Raw genomic sequence first — 17688 nt, forward strand, 5'->3', positions numbered from 1 at the left:
TCAAAGAGAAATAGTCTTGATTTTTTAAAAATTCAAACTCCTCCACCCTTGCAGCAGCTGTTTATTTTGTAGTCTGGCACCTTGAGCAGATCTCCGTTAACTGCTGATCTGCTGAAAGCTGCTCCAGTTCCACACACTGTATTTGTAACAATTTCGCCCTGTGCTGAGACAGTAAGGAGGTCTTTGTTTCGTAAGCACCAGTGCCCTCTGATTCATGCATCAGCTCAGTCAGCTTCATGTAGACATCATCCCTTGGATTAAACATTTCACTCCTCCAAGGTGCTGGTTTTTTTTTTTTTTTTTTCACTGTCCTGTAGTCCAAGTCTGCCAACTACTGCTCATTCATTTTGATTTTAGAGTAAATTACCCTTTCCTTTAATGATATTACTGTCATTCCTCAGGGGCATAGTAGACTTGTTTAAGCTTGCTTTTACATTCATTCCGATTCCTTTTTTTGTTTAGTTCAAATCAAAGACTAAGTGAAGGGCACCTTATCTATATTCTGGCTGATGTCAGGCTATATTGTCTTAAGACTGTCATAAAACTTATCAAGTATACTTCAATAGGCCTTTTTTATTCTATCAGGCTGACTTTATTAAAGGTTTTCTATACTTCTTGTCCCAAACCCAGTTGTACTTTTCAAACTACATTGTGTTCCTGTTTGCAAGGATTAGTCTGGTTCTTTTCCCAGCTAGTTTTAATTCTATACTGAAAAAAACAAGCTGGAAAAGGAACTACAAAAGCCATTTGGCAGGCTGCTATTTCTCTGTCGGTTACCATGGAAACAGTGATGGCTGGGGGGTGTTATTAGATAATAGCAGGAAGTTTGTGATGCACTGGAGGTTTAGATGCCAAAAGCCTTGTTTTTGTAGCAAATTACCTCTGGATAAACTGTATCCTTCATCAGCTGAATTCTGCAAATGGTAGGGGCTCCTATTCTCCTCAAGGTGATTGAGCTGTGGCAAGGGGCTCCTATTCTCCTCAAGATGACTGAGCTGTGGCAAATTGAGCCCTCTAACCACTCCTGTCTTTAGCCCTAGTGAAGAATGTGAATCCTGTTTGTATTGCCAGGAGAGATGGTTGTAAAACCAAGTCTAACGGTAGAGACTATGAGAGCACCCAATGAATTGGAGGTCCTAGTGCTTCCCTTGCTAATTGTTGTGGGTTTTTTATACACTACAGGGAAGAGTGGAGTATAAAAAGGTCAGTCAAGTCATAAATACTGCTATTTTTTGTAAGACTTTAGAAAAAATGAAGATATTCGAATCCAAAATAATGTGATACTAAATAATGTAAATTTGGAAATTAGATAAGCTAGTACTATGCAGGATTTCATAGAGTGGAAACAACCCATAGCTTAGCCAGCAGCCTCGTTGCTGCTATTCCAGTCATCTATCCTTCCTGTTAATCCATCTGCTGATTGTAGCACCTACTCTAAGAGATTATCAGAAATACTTGAGGCTGGGCATGGTGGCTCTCACCTGCAATCCCAGCACTTTGGAAGGCCGAGATGGGAGGATCACTTGAGCTCAGGAGTTTGAGACTAGCCTGGGTAACATAGTGAGACCTCATCTCTATTTTTTTTTATAGTAAATAAAATAAATACAAGTAAATAAGTCATAAAAAGAAATACTTGAAATAAATTGTTGATAGCCATGATCATTTAAAAACACATACTAATGAAATTTTAAAAATTGGGTTGTCATTATGGAAAACAGTGTGGTGATTCCTCAAGGATCTAGAACTAGAAGTACCATATGACCCAGCCATCCCATTACTGGGTATATACCCAAAGGATTATAAATCACGCTGCTATAAAGACACATGCACACGTATGTTTATTGCGGCACTATTCACAATAGCAAAGACTTGGAATCAACCCAAATGTCCATCAGTGACAGACTAGATTAAGAAAATGTGGCACATATACACCATGGAATACTGTACAGCCATAAAAAGGGATGAGTTTGTGTCCTTTGTAGGGACATGGATGCAGCTGGAAACCATCATTCTCAGCAAACTATCGCAAGAACAGAAAACCAAACACCACATGTTCTCACTCATAGGTGGGAACTGAACAATGAGATCACTTGGACTCGGGAAGGGGAACATCACACACCGGGGCCTATCATGGGGAGGAGGGACGGGGGAGGGATTGCATTGGGAGTTATACCTGATGTAAATGATGAGTTGATGGGTGCTGACGAGTTGATGGGTGCAGCACAGCAACATGGCACAAGTATACATATGTAACAAACCTGCACGTTATGCACATGTACCCTAGAACATAAAGTATAATAATAATAAATAAAAATTGGGTTGTATTTCCTGTTTCTATCCCTGATGTTGGCAAAAAGCACTCAACTGTCTCATTTATACTTACTCCTTTTTTAAAAAATGGGAATAATAATTGGTAGCTACTTCATGGAGATAACAAGTTTTCCTACAAAAGTTACTGTAGTAATCAGTGAATTTTTAAGCCTTTGTAAATGGTAGATGCTATGGTGACTTTTCAGATACGGAAACTGAAAAAGGAAATAGCAGTGAAACTAAGCTCAAAGGTACCCTTGGTCTGTGAAATGGCATTCATTGAAAGAGTATAGGGAAGCCTCAGGGAGGGTAAGGTGGCCTGTGGATCATAAATGGTGATTGAGTTTTTGAGCTCCCATCTTTAGGATCATGTAATGGTTTGGAGAGTGTGAGGGTGAGTAGAAAAAGAGAGAGAGAGAGAGAGAGTGTGTGTGTGTGTGTGTGTGTGTAGGCAGATAAAGATCGGTAGTCCTGGTAAGACTTGAATTATCTTCAGACTTGTGATCCTTTAGGAGTTGGAGTCCTCATTTGCTTCCTTGGAGCCTTGTCTTAAGCTAGAATCCATGCCCTGACTCCCACTAGGAATAATTGATTTTTGCAACAAGCCTCCCAGTTTTGTATAACTAGTGACAGCACTTTTAGTTTTAGTAGGACAAACTTGTGTTTCCTTGTAAAACTAAGTGATTCATTACAAATCTAACTATTTTAAACTTTGCCCCAGTGGTAGAGGTTTTTCTCCCCTTGCCATACTCTTAAGGACTATTCCTAAGCCATCTGGTGATTTTTTTCATCCTTCACAAGTCACATTTTCATGGAGGATGGCTGCCTCACTGAGGCAGAGAAGAGCAAAGTGTGTTGAAGGAAGAAAAAGGAGGCCCTGCCCTGAGCAGAGCGAGCCAGCTTGAGGCGTGTCGTAGGTGGTGAGACTGGGAGAGTGGGCAGGCACCAGGGCATGCAGAGACTCATGAGCCTCAGGAAGGAGCAGATTTTGTTTTATGTCCATCAGGGAGCCAGTGAGGTGTATTAAGCAGAAGAGTGACACGGTCTGATTGGCAATTTTAAAAGGTCACTATTGCTACTGCATGGAGCCTGGACTAGAAAGAAACAAGGAGGCCAATTAGGACATTGTTAGATTTTGTATATACCTTGGGACCAAGGTAGAGAAGGAGAAAAAGGGACGATTCAATGGCATGAACTCAGAAGAACAGGGATTTTTATTCTCTGCTGCAGAATCATGATCTGAAAGTGTTATTGAGGAGTAAGGAGAATACTCTGTCACCTGGCTCTGTGAGCCACTGGGTTGAGAGGCATGATCACCTTCCACGTGAGAGGGTTTCAGGGAATTTGCAGTCTTCCAGAGATAGCCAGGTTTCAATTAGGATGAGGAAGCAGAGAGAACCTTCAGAGCTCATTGAGATTGAAGACATAGGTGAGTTTGCTCATCTTTGAATGGAAATTCCAGAGGACACAGTGGAAGGGTGCAGGAGGGAAGGAGTTCCGGGGGATTGTGTCTGATCAGATTATGTCCAGGAATAGTTTGGGAATGAGTGTTCTGGTATTAACAGATGGCTGGAGAGGCTTGCACTTCTGCTAGTGACTGGGCTCAGCTGGAGGTGAGGTATGGCGGAATGTGTTCTCATATGCTTTCAGAGGATGAAGGGCATGTGTTTCTGGTGCTAGGGCCTGAGATAGAAGCTCTTTCAAGATAGCAGTTCTTTTAAGTTGCATTTTTTTGGAAATATTATATTGCCAAGAATGGAATCTTCATCACATGATCTCTTCTGATTTCACATGCACATTCAGTGTAGCTGGAACAGCTACAACTGTGAGTGTAAAACCAGGTTTGTTTTTGCCCAAATTCAGTAACTTCTCACCCCCACCCTATCCCTGGTACTACTGCGACAATAAGTCTGAACAGTAAGCCCTGTCAGCAGATATTTAATTCAATTTCATTGACATTTCAATGTGTGCAGTCCGGAAGGAAAGGCAATAGTCTGCCTGGTAGTTTGGGCTACAGTGCTGTGCTTTCCATGCCTGCTGAGAGAGCCTCTGCCGCAGCCAACAATTTCCCAGGCCTCCCAAATGCTCTTAAGTTAGTGAGACATTGGTGAGGTCCCATGTCATTGAGCTTTTAATATCACTGGGTGTGCCTGGTATAGGATGATTGATTGCACCAGTCCTTTCTGCTTACCTTTCTCATTTGCCTCGCCAGAACTTTCCAAGCCAAATAAATGCCAAAAATCAGGAAAGAGTTTTAGAAAAGCTCAAAGATTTGTATGTGGCGAGTGAGTTTAAAACTGTTTTGAACCAATAACCTCAGTGACTTAAAATCTGTGTTTTTCTAGCTGGCTTCTTACTTTAACAGATCTTATTTCAGAAACAGCTTCTGTTTTTAAAGTAATGTATTTCTGATCGATGCTAGGATGTCATCAGTTAAAGTGTGGTTTGAGTCAGCAGAATAACTCTGCAAAGATGACTTTGTGGGGTCCCAGCTTTATTCTCTCTCCATCATTTCTGTAATTAATATGTTGTGTTTATGTCAGATTTTAAAAATATTTTACCACTATGAACAAAAGGTCCAGCTATGTTCTTGTATCAGCACTAGAGGAACAACTTTGCAGCCCAACTATAGCTGCAAGCTTAGATGAGCCACGAAACAGTCTAGACCTCAGCTGGATTCTCAAGGGCAAGGCAACACCACAATTTGGGAAAACAAGCTGAAAATAAATGATAAGGAAAAAAAGAGGACATAACTGGCATAGCTATAAGTTGGACAGTAGGGCAAATAAATGTACATTTGGTCCTCAGCAGGTAAGTAGCTGTAACACAGGCTAGCATTTCATTTTCAAATATCATTTCAGTCTACAAAACATGCCATGACTGTCCTTATCAAGCACCTCCACCCTCTGATCCTTAGACCAGCGGGCTAGAGAAATCTCTTTTGTCTCTTACCGTCGTGAAAACACACTTTGCTTGACCCTGCAGATATCCTGACTTCTTGGGCTTTTTCTTGTTTTCGAAGCCCAGATTCAGGAATGAGTTGTCTGCATGTGGAGTCTCCCCTTTCTCAAAGCTTAACTCATTCTTGACACACCTGCTCTTTGGCTCCATCCCACCACTCTGCTGAAGTTATCCTCAAACCATTGACCTCAAATCAAGTCCACCGGCCTGTCCTCAGTCACCATGTCTCTTCCTTGTAATATTGGTCACCAGGATGCATCATCACCGTGTGTGAAACTTGCCCATATATTACTTGCGTTTTCTTCCTCTGAAATACTGTCTTGTTTTAGAATTCCCAAACTTTTCTCAATGCTATTTTTCTGCCTCCGTTAAGGCTGTTTCTTTTACATTCAACCCCTTAAATACAGAGGTTCAAAATTATCTTTGATTCTGTTATTGTTCTCTACATTATATTTTAGGAGATTATGAACTGGCAGTAGATTGTAAATACCATGTGGTCAAGGTCCCTTTCTGTCTTATTTATCATTACATTCATAGCATTTAGTACTATATTTGCTGATTGAATAAGCAAGTAAATAGGATTTCCTTAGTTCTTACAGCTTTAACGGTTCTTTCTTTGGTGGGGTGATTTCTTTTTTTTTTTTTTTTTAATTTATTTATTATTATTATACTTTAAGTTGTAGGGTACATGTGCATAACGTGCAGGTTTGTTACATATGTATACTTGTGCCATGTTGGTGTGCTGCACCCATCAACTCGTCATTTACATCAGGTATAACTCCCACTGCAATCCCTCCCCCCTCCCCCCTCCCCATGATAGGCCCCAGTGTGTGATGTTCCCCTTCCTGAGTCCAAGTGATCTCATTGTTCAGTTCCCACCTATGAGTGAGAACATGCGGTGTTTGGTTTTCTGTTCTTGTGAGAGTTTGCTAAGAATGATGGTTTCCAGCTGCATCCATGTCCCTACAAAGGACACAAACTCATCCTTTTTTATGGCTGCATAGTATTCCATGGTGTATATGTGCCACATTTTCTTAATCCAATCTCTCACTGATGGGCATTTGGGTTGATTCCAAGTCTTTGCTATTGTGAATAGTGCTGCAATAAACATACGTGTGCATGTGTCTTTATAGCAGCATGATTTATAATCCTTTGGGTATATACCCAGTAATGGGATGGCTGGGTCATATGGTACATCTAGTTCTAGATCCTTGAGGAATCGCCATACTGTTTTCCATAATGGTTGAACTAGTTTACAATCTGGTGGGGTGATTTCTGAATCTCTGATCTCCAGCTTTGACTTTCATCTGAAGTTCCAGTCATCACTTTCCACGTGTTCATGAGACATTTCCACTTAATAACAGCACATGTGGCTTCCACCCTGTAATGATAAAATCAGATTCATATTGTTCTCTCAGAAAAACTCCACATTTGCTGGTAAGTTCATTTATGTTCGTGTTAACCTAACCATTCTCTTGGTCAGGATAACACCGTAAGTTATTTTCAGCTCTTCCTTGTTCCCTTGTTTCTCATATATTATCAAGTCCCAAGTTATCTGAATTCTTTCTCGAACTATCTAAAGAATCCGTCTCTCTTATAGCAACCATCTTTATCCCAGGCACTTTTTACCCCATATTTACAGTACTAAAATGACTTTTTTTTTTTTTTTTCACCCTGATGTCCTTAATTCCAATCTTTGCTCCCTCTCTTCTATCCATTACCCAGATGTCAGGTATTATTTCCAGGAACAGTTCTTTCCTGCCTCTCTCTCACTGTCTTCTCTCCTCCCCTCTCCAAATATTAATTAAACCCCTACTATGTGTCAGGTATTATACTATGCCCAGCTCTGGGGATATAGCAGTGAACATGACAAACATAGTCCCTGCCCTCATGGGGGATACAGGAGCTAGACTATAATCAAATGAACAGAGATTAATAGTTACAACTCACAGTTAGAGCTCTGAATTTTTATTTTAGAAGATCACTCTGGCTGCTGTGTGAAGAATAATTTGGGAAGAGGCAAGAGTAGGAGACTAAAAGAGTAGGTGGTTGTAGTCATCGCAGTGGGAGACTGCTAGCTTAGACTAAGGTGGCATTGGGGATGAAGAGAAGTTAATGGGTTTGAGGTATATTTCTGAGGATGAATCAACAGAACTTGCCAATAATGTGTTAGATGAGGGGGTAAGGGTCCAGACTCCCAGGTATCTGACTTGAGCAGTGGTGAGTGGAGTTGCTGTTTACTCAGGTGGAAGAGAAGCCAGGATTTCTGCATTGATTTTGTCCTTGCTTGAGGAGTTCCTTCTTCTACATGCAAAATCTGAGATGCCTGAGGCCTCCAAATGTAAAGTAGGCAATCGACTGTGTAAGTCTGGAGTTCAGACAACAGGCCTGGCTGGAGATGTCATTTGGGAATTTTGGAATAACCACAATAGTAAAATGCTAATAATAAATAACAAGTGTATAGTGCTGACTGTGCCTGGCTCTATTCTACCTCTTTACATTGAATTCTCCGAGAGTTTTATATAGTTGATGCCATTATTATTTCCATTGTACAGATGAGGTGGCTGAGACTCAGTGTTAAATCACTTGACCAAGATGGCTTAGACAACTATTTGTTGAATGTTGAATCGAATTAAAACTAATAATAAGACCGTGTGTAAAACTGTGGAATTGTATGTTATCATTCAGAGAAAGAGAATAAAGAAGGGAGTAGCCAGGCACCGTGGCTCACACCTGTAATCCCAGCACTTTGGGAGGCCAAGGTGGGCGGATCACGAGGTCAGTAGTTTGAGACCAGCCTGACCAACATGGTGAAACCCCATCTCTACTAAAAACACAAAAAATTAGCTGGGCATGGTGGTGCATGCCTGTAATCCCAGCTACTCAGGAGGCTGAGGCAGGAGAATCGCTTGAACCTTGGAGGCAGAGGTTGCAGTGAGCCAAGATCGCACCACTGCACTCCAGCCTGGATGACAGAGCAAGACTCCGTCTCAGAAAAAAAAAAAGAAGAAGAAGGGAGCATAGAGCTTCAAAGGTTGAGCTCACTGCTTTCATCACTTTGTTTTCCACCTGAAAAATCTTAATTTGCTTCTGTTGGAACAAAGGATAAAAGAGAAACTCCTTAGCCAGATTGTCAAATCCATACATGATCTATGCCCAGAGAGATCCATGGACTCTCACTGTTCCTGTATGGTTGCTGTATTCTACTGAGTTATCTCTTTGTTCTCCCTGAGGCTTGTTCTCCAACTTCTTGGCTTAAAAGGACCCCCTGTAGCGTGAAGGCTTTCCTGATGCCTCCAGTGCAGAAATTAATAATAGTTACTGTGTGAGGTGCTTCCTGTGAACCTGGAAAACGAGAAACAGGTAGCAGGCTTGTACCTTGTCCTTTCTGCTCATTTGTGTTTTATTTTTATAAGTATCTTCTTAGTACAAAGATGGAGGTTTTTCTTTTTCGCTCATCTAAGGAATGGTGGAAAACCAAATGCCTCACTGTTATCTGAGATCAGTAATTTGGAAGCATATTTTGCTTTAAATGACTTTTTCTGATTGAGTTGGGGGTGAGCTGAAGAATGTGATGATTTTTTTAAATCATGAAATTTATTTTTTAAATCTTACTCAATATATTAAACAATACAGTTTCAGACACAAAAAAAATTACTGCAGTAAAACAGTTGGGGTGTATTTCCATGGCGCTTCCCTTCCTTATCAGGAAAGTATATTGTCCACTGAGAGACAAGATGGATGGCCTCTCCCAGCTCTACACAAAGGACAAGCCCACCGGCTTTCCTGGGCCTTGGTTAACACATGGAACAGGCTATGTTTTCTAAAATGTTGTAGCAAGACTCATAGGTCAACCATGGTTCAAATCACATATTTACATATTGGTCAATTCTTTATGATAGACAGACACAAATGAAATGCAGTAAATAACTCCAGTTGTTTAAAAAAAAAAAGTACAGGGGACAAACTTGGTCAGTGTACACAGATATCCTTCATGTGTACAGACAGCTTCATTCAGGTCTAATTTTTTTTTTAATTTTTATTTTAGGTTAGGGTATATGTGCAAGTTTGTTACACAGGTAACTTGTTTGTGTTGGGGGTTGGTATACAGATTATTTCATCACCCAGATAATAAGCATAGTACCCGATAGGTAGGTTTTCCATCCTCACCCCCCTCCCATCCTCCATCCTCAATTTCTCAGGTATAATTTTAATTTGAAAGACCTAGATATACTATTATTTAAGTCATAATGGCCCCTAAGATTTATTCAAATTACTATAAAATAATAAAGTAAACAAATCCGCTATAATTTAAAACTCTGCCCATTGCTTGAAACCTTGGAGGAACCTATGCTATAATCAGTTGCTAACTAAAAGCAATTGTACATGTATCTGATATTTCCCCACAGTTTCTACCTCTAGATTTAATTCAGTAAAGGAAGATGATACTTGAAGATGAAGTAGTACCTGTGTCCTAAGTGTCTCTCAGGCACTACTGCATGGAATGGCAAAGGGGATGCAAGAAGCACATCAGATGACAACTGGTCTTAGACGCTTACAAGTCAGCTAAGGTGACTGACAAAGGAATCAAAGAAGGCAGTCATGTCATGGACCCATCAGCAGCATAGCTGGGCAGCCCTGGAGCCGAGTCTGGCCCTCAGACTTGTTGAAATTGCCCAGTGTTTTTAAAGACACTGAATTATTTGCCAAAATTTATAACTCAGAAAGTTTCACATAAAAATCCTGCTTGTCAGCTTCCCTGGAAAACCCAGAAGAGGGGGCAGCGCTGGGGGGCACAGTGATCTGAAACGGCTCATTAGCAGAGCAGCCACCGCCTGTCTGCAGGCCCCTGGTTCTGCATGGCTCCCTCTCCTCCCTGTGCTGCACCCAGCCCACACCTCTCACTTATGCCACTTGCTGCTGTTTGTGATTGTGACCCCTACAGTATAGTCAGAGTGCCATATAATCAAGACAGGAAATATTAGGATCTCAGAAGGAATAGAGCTTACTTTGGAGAGCAGGGTATAGTAGAAAGAATAGGGCTTTAGAGCCAGGCCAATCTACATTCAAATGCTAGCCTGCCCTCCTGCTAGCCTTTTGCCTTAGAGAAGTATTTTCCCTCCAGCCCCCTTTGCTTATGATAAAATGGATAACATCACCTTCTTTGCCTCCCTTACAAGGTTGTAGTGAGCATTAGCAGTAACAGATAATAGAGTGCCTGATGTGCCTGACACCTGAGCACATGCCACGGTTGATCTTGTGGAAAAGTCTAGCAGGATGCTTTGGTTTAAGTACCTGGAAACTGTTACAAAAAGAAGCATGAAAAAAAAAAATAACCCAACCACCACCAAAAAACAAACTCTGTGTAGATTAAAGAGTTAAATCTAAAAAATGTAAACTCTCAAAAAAAACAAAAAAAAAAAAACTGAAAGGAAGTGCAGTTGTATATTTAACTTTCCTCAGGATGGGAAAAGACTTTCTAAGCATAAAAATCATGAAGACGAGCCAAAGAAAGGTCAGTAGAGTTGACTGTAAAATTTTGAGCTATTCTGTGTTAAATATCATAAGTACAGTTAACAGGCAAATAGCAAATGAGAAAAGCATTTGCAAAAAGTATGACAAACAAATGTCTTACTATCTGTGGTTATAGATCAATAAGAAAACAATGTTAACACCCCCACAGAACAATGGACAAAGGACAAGAACAGAGAGTGTTCACAGCAGAAGAAACACAAACAGCAAGCAGAATGTTAAAAAAAAAAAAAAGTTGAACTTGGGCTGGGCATGGTGAAAGGCACCTGTAATCCCAGCTACTCGGGAGGCTGAGGCACAAGAATCGCTTGAACCCAGGATGTGGAGGTTGCAGTGAGCTGAGATCACACCACCGCACTCCAGCCTGGGCGACAGAGTAAGACTCTGTCTCCAAAAAAAAAACAAAAAAAACTTGGTTTGTAATCCAAGATCTCTAAGTTTGAATGAGTTGTCATTTCTCCCCTAATTGTTTTTCATTATTGTCAATTGATAATGTTGAGCCAGAAGATAGATACTGTCATGTTTCCCTGGTGAGATTACAGATTGCTGCAGCCTTCTCAAGAAAGCAGTGTGGTAGTATACATCAAGTGCCTTAAAGTTCATACACTTGGCTCCAGTAATTCCATTTTTAAGAATATATCCTAGAAATATATGCAGAAATGTTTTGCCCAAAAATCTACTTGCAGCAACTTTTTGTTTATTTTCCCTCTTTTTTTAAAAAAAAAAAAAAACTGGTGTATGAAAATCAATCTCCAACCATGTGCTCCTTACTGCTCCATCGTTAGCACTAGCATAATGCCTGATGTATACAGGTGGTCGAAAGGTATTTGTGAGTTTAAAGGAAGGATATGTTCATACAAAGGAATATTCTATAACCATATTTTTGAAATGTATATTTAAAGATACAGAAAAATGCTCAATAAAATATTAAAAATGGAGTGTACACGATTGTATATCTGGAATCCTCTGTGTGTATGTTGTATAAACTCTGGATGATAGGATTGCAGGCAATTTTCTACATTTTCTGTGTACTCTTCCTCAGTCGTTCAGTACATATTTATTGATATGTGTGATAGGCACTGAGAATGTTTAACAGGAAGACCACATAAACTTTCCCTCATGGAGTTTGTAAGAGCAGAGGTTGAATAAGTAATTACAAGTGCATCATTTACTTTAGTAAACTTACGTTACTTTTTATATTCTAGAAAGAAAACCTGTATGATGATTTTAAAGCATTGATGATTGTTTGTAACTTCTAAGGCATTCTTTTAGGACAAGAAAGGGATGATTATAAGAAAAATCCAAATCTCATACAGTATGAATTACCTTTCCAATGAAAAGAAAAATGTTTAGGTTTCCCGTCTGTTGGATGGTTAATAATGACATAACAGTAAATACACCCTGATTTTTTCACCCCAAATAGCATTTTCTTAAGGAAATTGAATAGGATAGTATCTTTGTGAGGTGGAGGTAAGAGTTGTGGGAAGCCTTAGAAAAGCATAATTAAGCCTTCTCATGAACTGGCTGCAGTTGGAGGAATGAGAATGTTGATCAGCATTAATATAAAAATATATGTGTTTCGCTTTTTCCTTGTACTTGTAGGGTTTCAAATATTTGGAAAACCAAGAACATCAATAACAAAACCCACCCTGTAGCTTGAGTGTGACCCTAAAAGCTTCTTTTAACCAGGATGAGGGATGGAAAATTTTATCCTTAGCCCTGGTTTTGGGGGGTGTGTTTTGTTTTGTTTTGAAGAAAACCCTGAGTAAATCAAAAGGGCTACAGAGATGTGTTTGGGTAACTTAACCACGCTTAATGACTAGGAAGGCGCTCCTCTAAACAGTCTGACCTGTGTTTCCACTGTTGCTTATCCATTTATCAACTGGAGCCTTTATGCACAGCCACGTGGGCTCCTCTGGCCTTTTATCTGACTCCTCAGTGGAAAAAGTCTCCATGCATCTTGCTTCAGTCGAAGGGTGGCTGTATGGTCTGTTGCCACTCTAGCCTCAAGAGAAGGATGCATTTGTGAGCTCTGCATTGCATTAGTAGGATCCCTTGCCCTCTTTCCTGTCTGTCTCCTTCTGCAAATTAGGAATGCATCTTCTAAGTCAAAGATCTTAGAAGGAATAAAAACAAGCAGCGAAGAATGATATCACTTCTCACAGAGGGTACACTGTGTATTGGTGTCTCCTTTGTGGACTGATGAGTGGCTCCCTCCCAGATGAAGGCTCACCCTTTTCTGCTTTTTGGTATGGCTAATGGTTTTGTTGAATGTAATGTGTTCAAAACCAACCTGAGGCTCTCTCTCATTTGAAAAGTTCAGATCTTAGGAACAGTATGTGAAATGTGATAGTTGAACATCACTTTCCATCAGTGGTGACATTTCTCTCTTGCATTTCGGAATTCTCTTTCACTTGGGAGGTGCATTCCTGCTTCATGTTTCCAGGTGGAACTATAGTGTTTACCTGTTCTCTTCCACTGATCCAGCACTCCCTTCCCCACAACAGTGTTTTTAATGTTCTAAGAGATCTTCATCTCAGAATTGCCTTCATGTTGTGGTTAAGTGTCTTTCCTTTCTACTTTATTGTATTCTCCTCTCTTAGTGTCTGCACTTGATTTGTAAATTAAGCCCATGTTGCACTCCCTGATTATGTAGAGGGTAGCAGAAATTCTTCTGCTTCTAGCTGTGTTGAACCTTGATCTGGTAGCTGACTGTACAGCCTAAATTAAGGAGCCTTGGACTCTCTAATCTCATGGTCAGTGCACTCCCTCCAGATATCTTTTCTCCAGTAGGACATGTGTCTCCTCTGTCTGGCTTTTTTTTTTTTTTTTTTTTAAATCAGAGAGCAGCCTTTTGCTTTTCTGAGATGGAGCTGGGTTGCAGTGAGGGCAGGGTCACCTTCCCACTGCCCTCTGGTTGTCTGAGGGGTCAAAGGTAAATGTCTCGGTGCCCACTTATTACTGGAAGAGAAAAGGTGGCAGACGCAATTAAAATCAGTCACTGAAACCAAAGTTATTTTAAACATTGCTTCTATCTTCTGTCTATAAAAATTATGACTATGTTTGACAAAGTTACTGCCAAAAGTCGGGGCCTGGAACTTAGACTGTTTATGCAAGTTCATGATTGTTTTGATTTTGATTTTCCTAGGGAAAATCTTTGTAAACAGTTAAGTTCTCAGAAGCACCCATACAATAATAAACATAAACACAGTTTGCACTGAAATCACCCCTGCAGTAACCCAAATGTAACCCCTTGTATCGGAAGAGAAGCAGATGAATGAATAGACCCATCAGTTCTGCCCAGAATGGAGGTGAAGAAATCTGGAAACTCGGATCTGTCCCAGTCTCAGCACTTGACATGCTCTTTGTTGCTGCGAGCACAGAAGTTGTTTAATGTGCCTGCTTTTCAGCTGTGGAGGAGTCACACTACCAGTTGATTGCTTCGCAGCTTATGCTGTGAAGACTCCTGAGAATATTGGACAGAAATTGCTTTTGAGCTCTCTCTGTAAATACAAGGCATTTGTATCCTAAATGTGCAGGAGTCGTGATCCATCCCCAAAGATGTAAACAGCCAATCTCAGTTTGACAGCACTATTTAGGTCAAGCCAGAGCTCCCTTTGAGAAAATCCTACTGTTGGCTATTCTGAAAAGAGGCAGGTGTATATCTCCAAAACTCCAAAGTAACCATGAGAAGAATAGAGACTGTAGGTGCCAATTAGTAAATTAGCATCCATGGTAAGAAGGTGAAGGAAGTCATCGCATCAAGTCTTGGTTAAAAGGACATTTTCCCTACACTGAGTGTGTCAAAATGTAGACTACAGCATCAGTCAGATGTAAAGAATTCTTGTACACGTGACTTTTGTTTCCTTCATAGGCCAGAATGGGCTTTTCTGCATTTTGGGTTATGATGATGACACTAATAGCTAGCACTTACTGCATGCCAGTCTCCAGTGATTTACACATATTCTATCAATGGAGGCTCACCATAGCCCTAGGTGGCAGTTACTGTCATCCTCCCCATTTTACAAATGAGTAAGTCAGGGTACAGAGAGGTGAGGTAACTTGCCCACAGTCAAGCAGCTGCAAGTGACAGAGCTATATATGGATTCCCACAGTCTGGCTGAGCAGAGGTTTCCATTTTTTTTGACCTCTGTCAGGTTCTGTTGCGTCTTAATTACACAGGCAAAAAATTTAGCGCAACAAATGCTGTTTTCTAGGAAGAGAATGGAGACTACACATACGTGGAAAGAGTGAAGATACCCTTGGACCACGGGACCTTGTTAATCATGGAAGGAGCGACACAAGCTGACTGGCAGGTGAGGATGTGCAAGTAATATGAATCTACTCTCATGTGGAGGCAGTTTCCCGACTCTGAGGACTATTTCTAAGTAGACATGGTGAAAAGCAAGCTGCTTTTATAATGAGCCAGAGGGAATGAGCTGACATTCTTTCCAAGGAGTTTTGATACTACTGACAATCCAGATGGACACTAGTGTGTCCAGTAGAACTTTCTGTGATGATGAAAGCGTTCAGTATCTGTGCTGCCGAATGTAGTAGCCACTAGCCACATATGACTGACTTCTTAAAATGTGGCTTGCATGCTATAAAGAACTGAGTTTTTAATTTAACTTTAATTAATTTAAATTTAAATAGCTTCAGGGTAGCTAGTGACTATCTTATTGGAGTACACAGTTCCGCAGCTAGGCCATGCCATTTTTAGGCCAGATCATTTCTAAGGTGCACATGTTAATGTCAAAACACTTACCTTGAGAATGGAATCTCATGCCTCTCTTTGGTCTCATCCATTTATATGTTTATGAGATTTGGGAAATGGCAGATGTCTGAGAGGAACAGCAACAATTAGAAAAGATGAAAATATCTCACTTCAGAGGTGCTGGCATAGCACAGTGGGGCTGGAGATGGAAATTTGTTTCAAAGAAGGAAGCTTTCTCCACAAGACTTCAAAGAGCTTACTGCTCATTTAAGGGGGTTAGATGGAAATACTTCTGTATTCTCATGAATAAGTTTTAAGTCGCTTTGAACTAAAAGTGTGTGTGTGTGTGTGTGTGTATTTATGTCAGAGTTATGTGTATTTCCATTTAGCATCGAGTGCCCAAAGAATACCACTCTAGAGAACCGAGAGTGAACCTGACCTTTCGGACAGTCTATCCAGACCCTCGAAGGGCGCCCTGGTGACATCAGAGCTTTGAGAGAGAAGCTTCACTGAAACGGAGCAAACCTTCCACTGAGAAGCGACTTCAAGAGGCTGGTGCTGCTAGATCTCGTGATGTGGCTGTTGGGAAGATGGTGGGGTTTGTTTCCCAGCTTGGAGTCCTATTAAATGAGAGCCAGCAACTCATGTTGGTAATAGGTCTACTGTGGGAACAGTTATCCCGAATCACAGCTCAAAATCGCTATCATCTTTAGGCAAATTAAAATCTATGTGGCAGTGCTCATGGATGATTTTGTTCATAAGCAGTTTTCCTCCTACCCTCCCCCTCCCCCCGCACCCCACCTTCATTTGAAGAAATATGAATGGACTTGTGCTTCTGGGGAAAATTTCCACGTGTTTGTTCCTTGTGACTTCAGTGAAGTGGAGATATAAATATGCATCAGGGACTCTGGAGCCTTCCGTAGGCAGACAGCTGCTGAAACCCAAACAGAGGTGGTTTCATCTTGGCTTGCATACTGTTGTAATGGAAAGCTACATATCCAAGGAACACTGTAACCGAGTCTTCCTGCGACACACTCAGACAGTTACAGGCCTCCAAAGAAAGAGTGGTGGCAGTATGCTCTCGTCTAGCCACTTTCAAGCAGTCACCTGTAATACAAGAGAAAACTGTCCCCTTAAAGGGAGGAATCACTGAATGATGTCACAGGAAATAGCAGGCTGAAATTGAGGCTGAAGAACAGCAGAAGCCCTACTCATGACAGCTGTTCCACATAGATTATTTTCCCCTAGGGAATCACTTGAGTCATCTAGACCCAAGTCAGATAGAAGTGGGAGCAGCCCTGCAGGGAATACACTCAATTGCCTGATAGTTCTCTTCACCTTGTGTTTCAGTAGCCCTATGACTAACACTGTCTTCTGACTCAATGTTTTCTTACATACAAGGTCCCAAGGTACAAAGGTTAGTCTGTGATGTCACTGAGGTTCCCAAAACAAAACAGAGTGACTGCCCATTATTGCATCATAAAACCACGTGTCATCTTGACCTCTTGACTCAGGAGCTGTGTACCAGATTAATTCCAAACCAAGATACAGAAAACCTGAGAGAAAGGAAATGAATTCAAATGGACGAAAATAGGGCACGAGAGTTAACAGTTTCTCTGTCTGCCAGTGGGGGCAAGGTACAGTGCCTTCTTGCTTTTTATCCTATTTCCATTCCAGGCTGTAAGATTGATGCTCCCCACAATCATAGGAAAATGCCAAAAGCTGGGCACACTCTGACTCGGCACTCAGATGGAGCACCATGCCTGGCCAGGCTGTTCTCTGACAAGCTCTCTGGCTCCTGGCATTGTAGTCCCCCTGCCCTTTTAAAAAACAAACAAACAACAACAAAAAAAAACAACAACAAAATGAGCCTAGCTTGTTTCTCTAAGAAATATGGAATGCTTTATAAAATGTGAGCGCTGTACCAAGCTTTCATGTGAGGGAAGTTCAAATCACCGTAAGAGTAAAATAAAGCCTCTTTTTAATTCCTAGCTGTTCTCCTATTAATGCAAACAATACCTGGCCAGGTGATACAGCCAGCTTGGTGAGAAGTTTGATGCATGACACTAGGACATTTATTTTCCCTTCCTTACTAATGAAAGAACTGGCAGATGGTTCCAAGTCTTCCAGCGTCCCTCTTTCCTAATGGAGGGTCGTGATCTCCCCTTGCG

At 41.0% G+C, this 17688-nt stretch overlaps 1 protein-coding gene across 2 annotated transcripts in view; it reads left to right on the forward strand.

Moving 5' to 3' along the window:
- ALKBH3 (alkB, alkylation repair homolog 3 (E. coli)) overlaps window positions 1-16263 on the forward strand; it is a 41048-nt gene extending 24785 nt beyond the window's left edge. For both annotated transcript variants that reach the window (XM_012001346.1, XM_012001347.1), the window contains exons 9-10: window positions 15021-15119; window positions 15907-16263. In XM_012001346.1, coding sequence (XP_011856736.1) covers window positions 15021-15119; window positions 15907-15999 — 192 coding nt within the window. In that variant the 3' untranslated portion in view covers window positions 16000-16263. The remainder of the gene's footprint in view (window positions 1-15020; window positions 15120-15906) is intronic.
- Window positions 16264-17688: the final 1425 nt, after the last annotated feature.

This window comes from Mandrillus leucophaeus, unplaced genomic scaffold, assembly GCF_000951045.1.
Source record: "Mandrillus leucophaeus isolate KB7577 unplaced genomic scaffold, Mleu.le_1.0 Scaffold66, whole genome shotgun sequence".
Classification (NCBI taxonomy): domain Eukaryota; kingdom Metazoa; phylum Chordata; class Mammalia; order Primates; family Cercopithecidae; genus Mandrillus; species Mandrillus leucophaeus.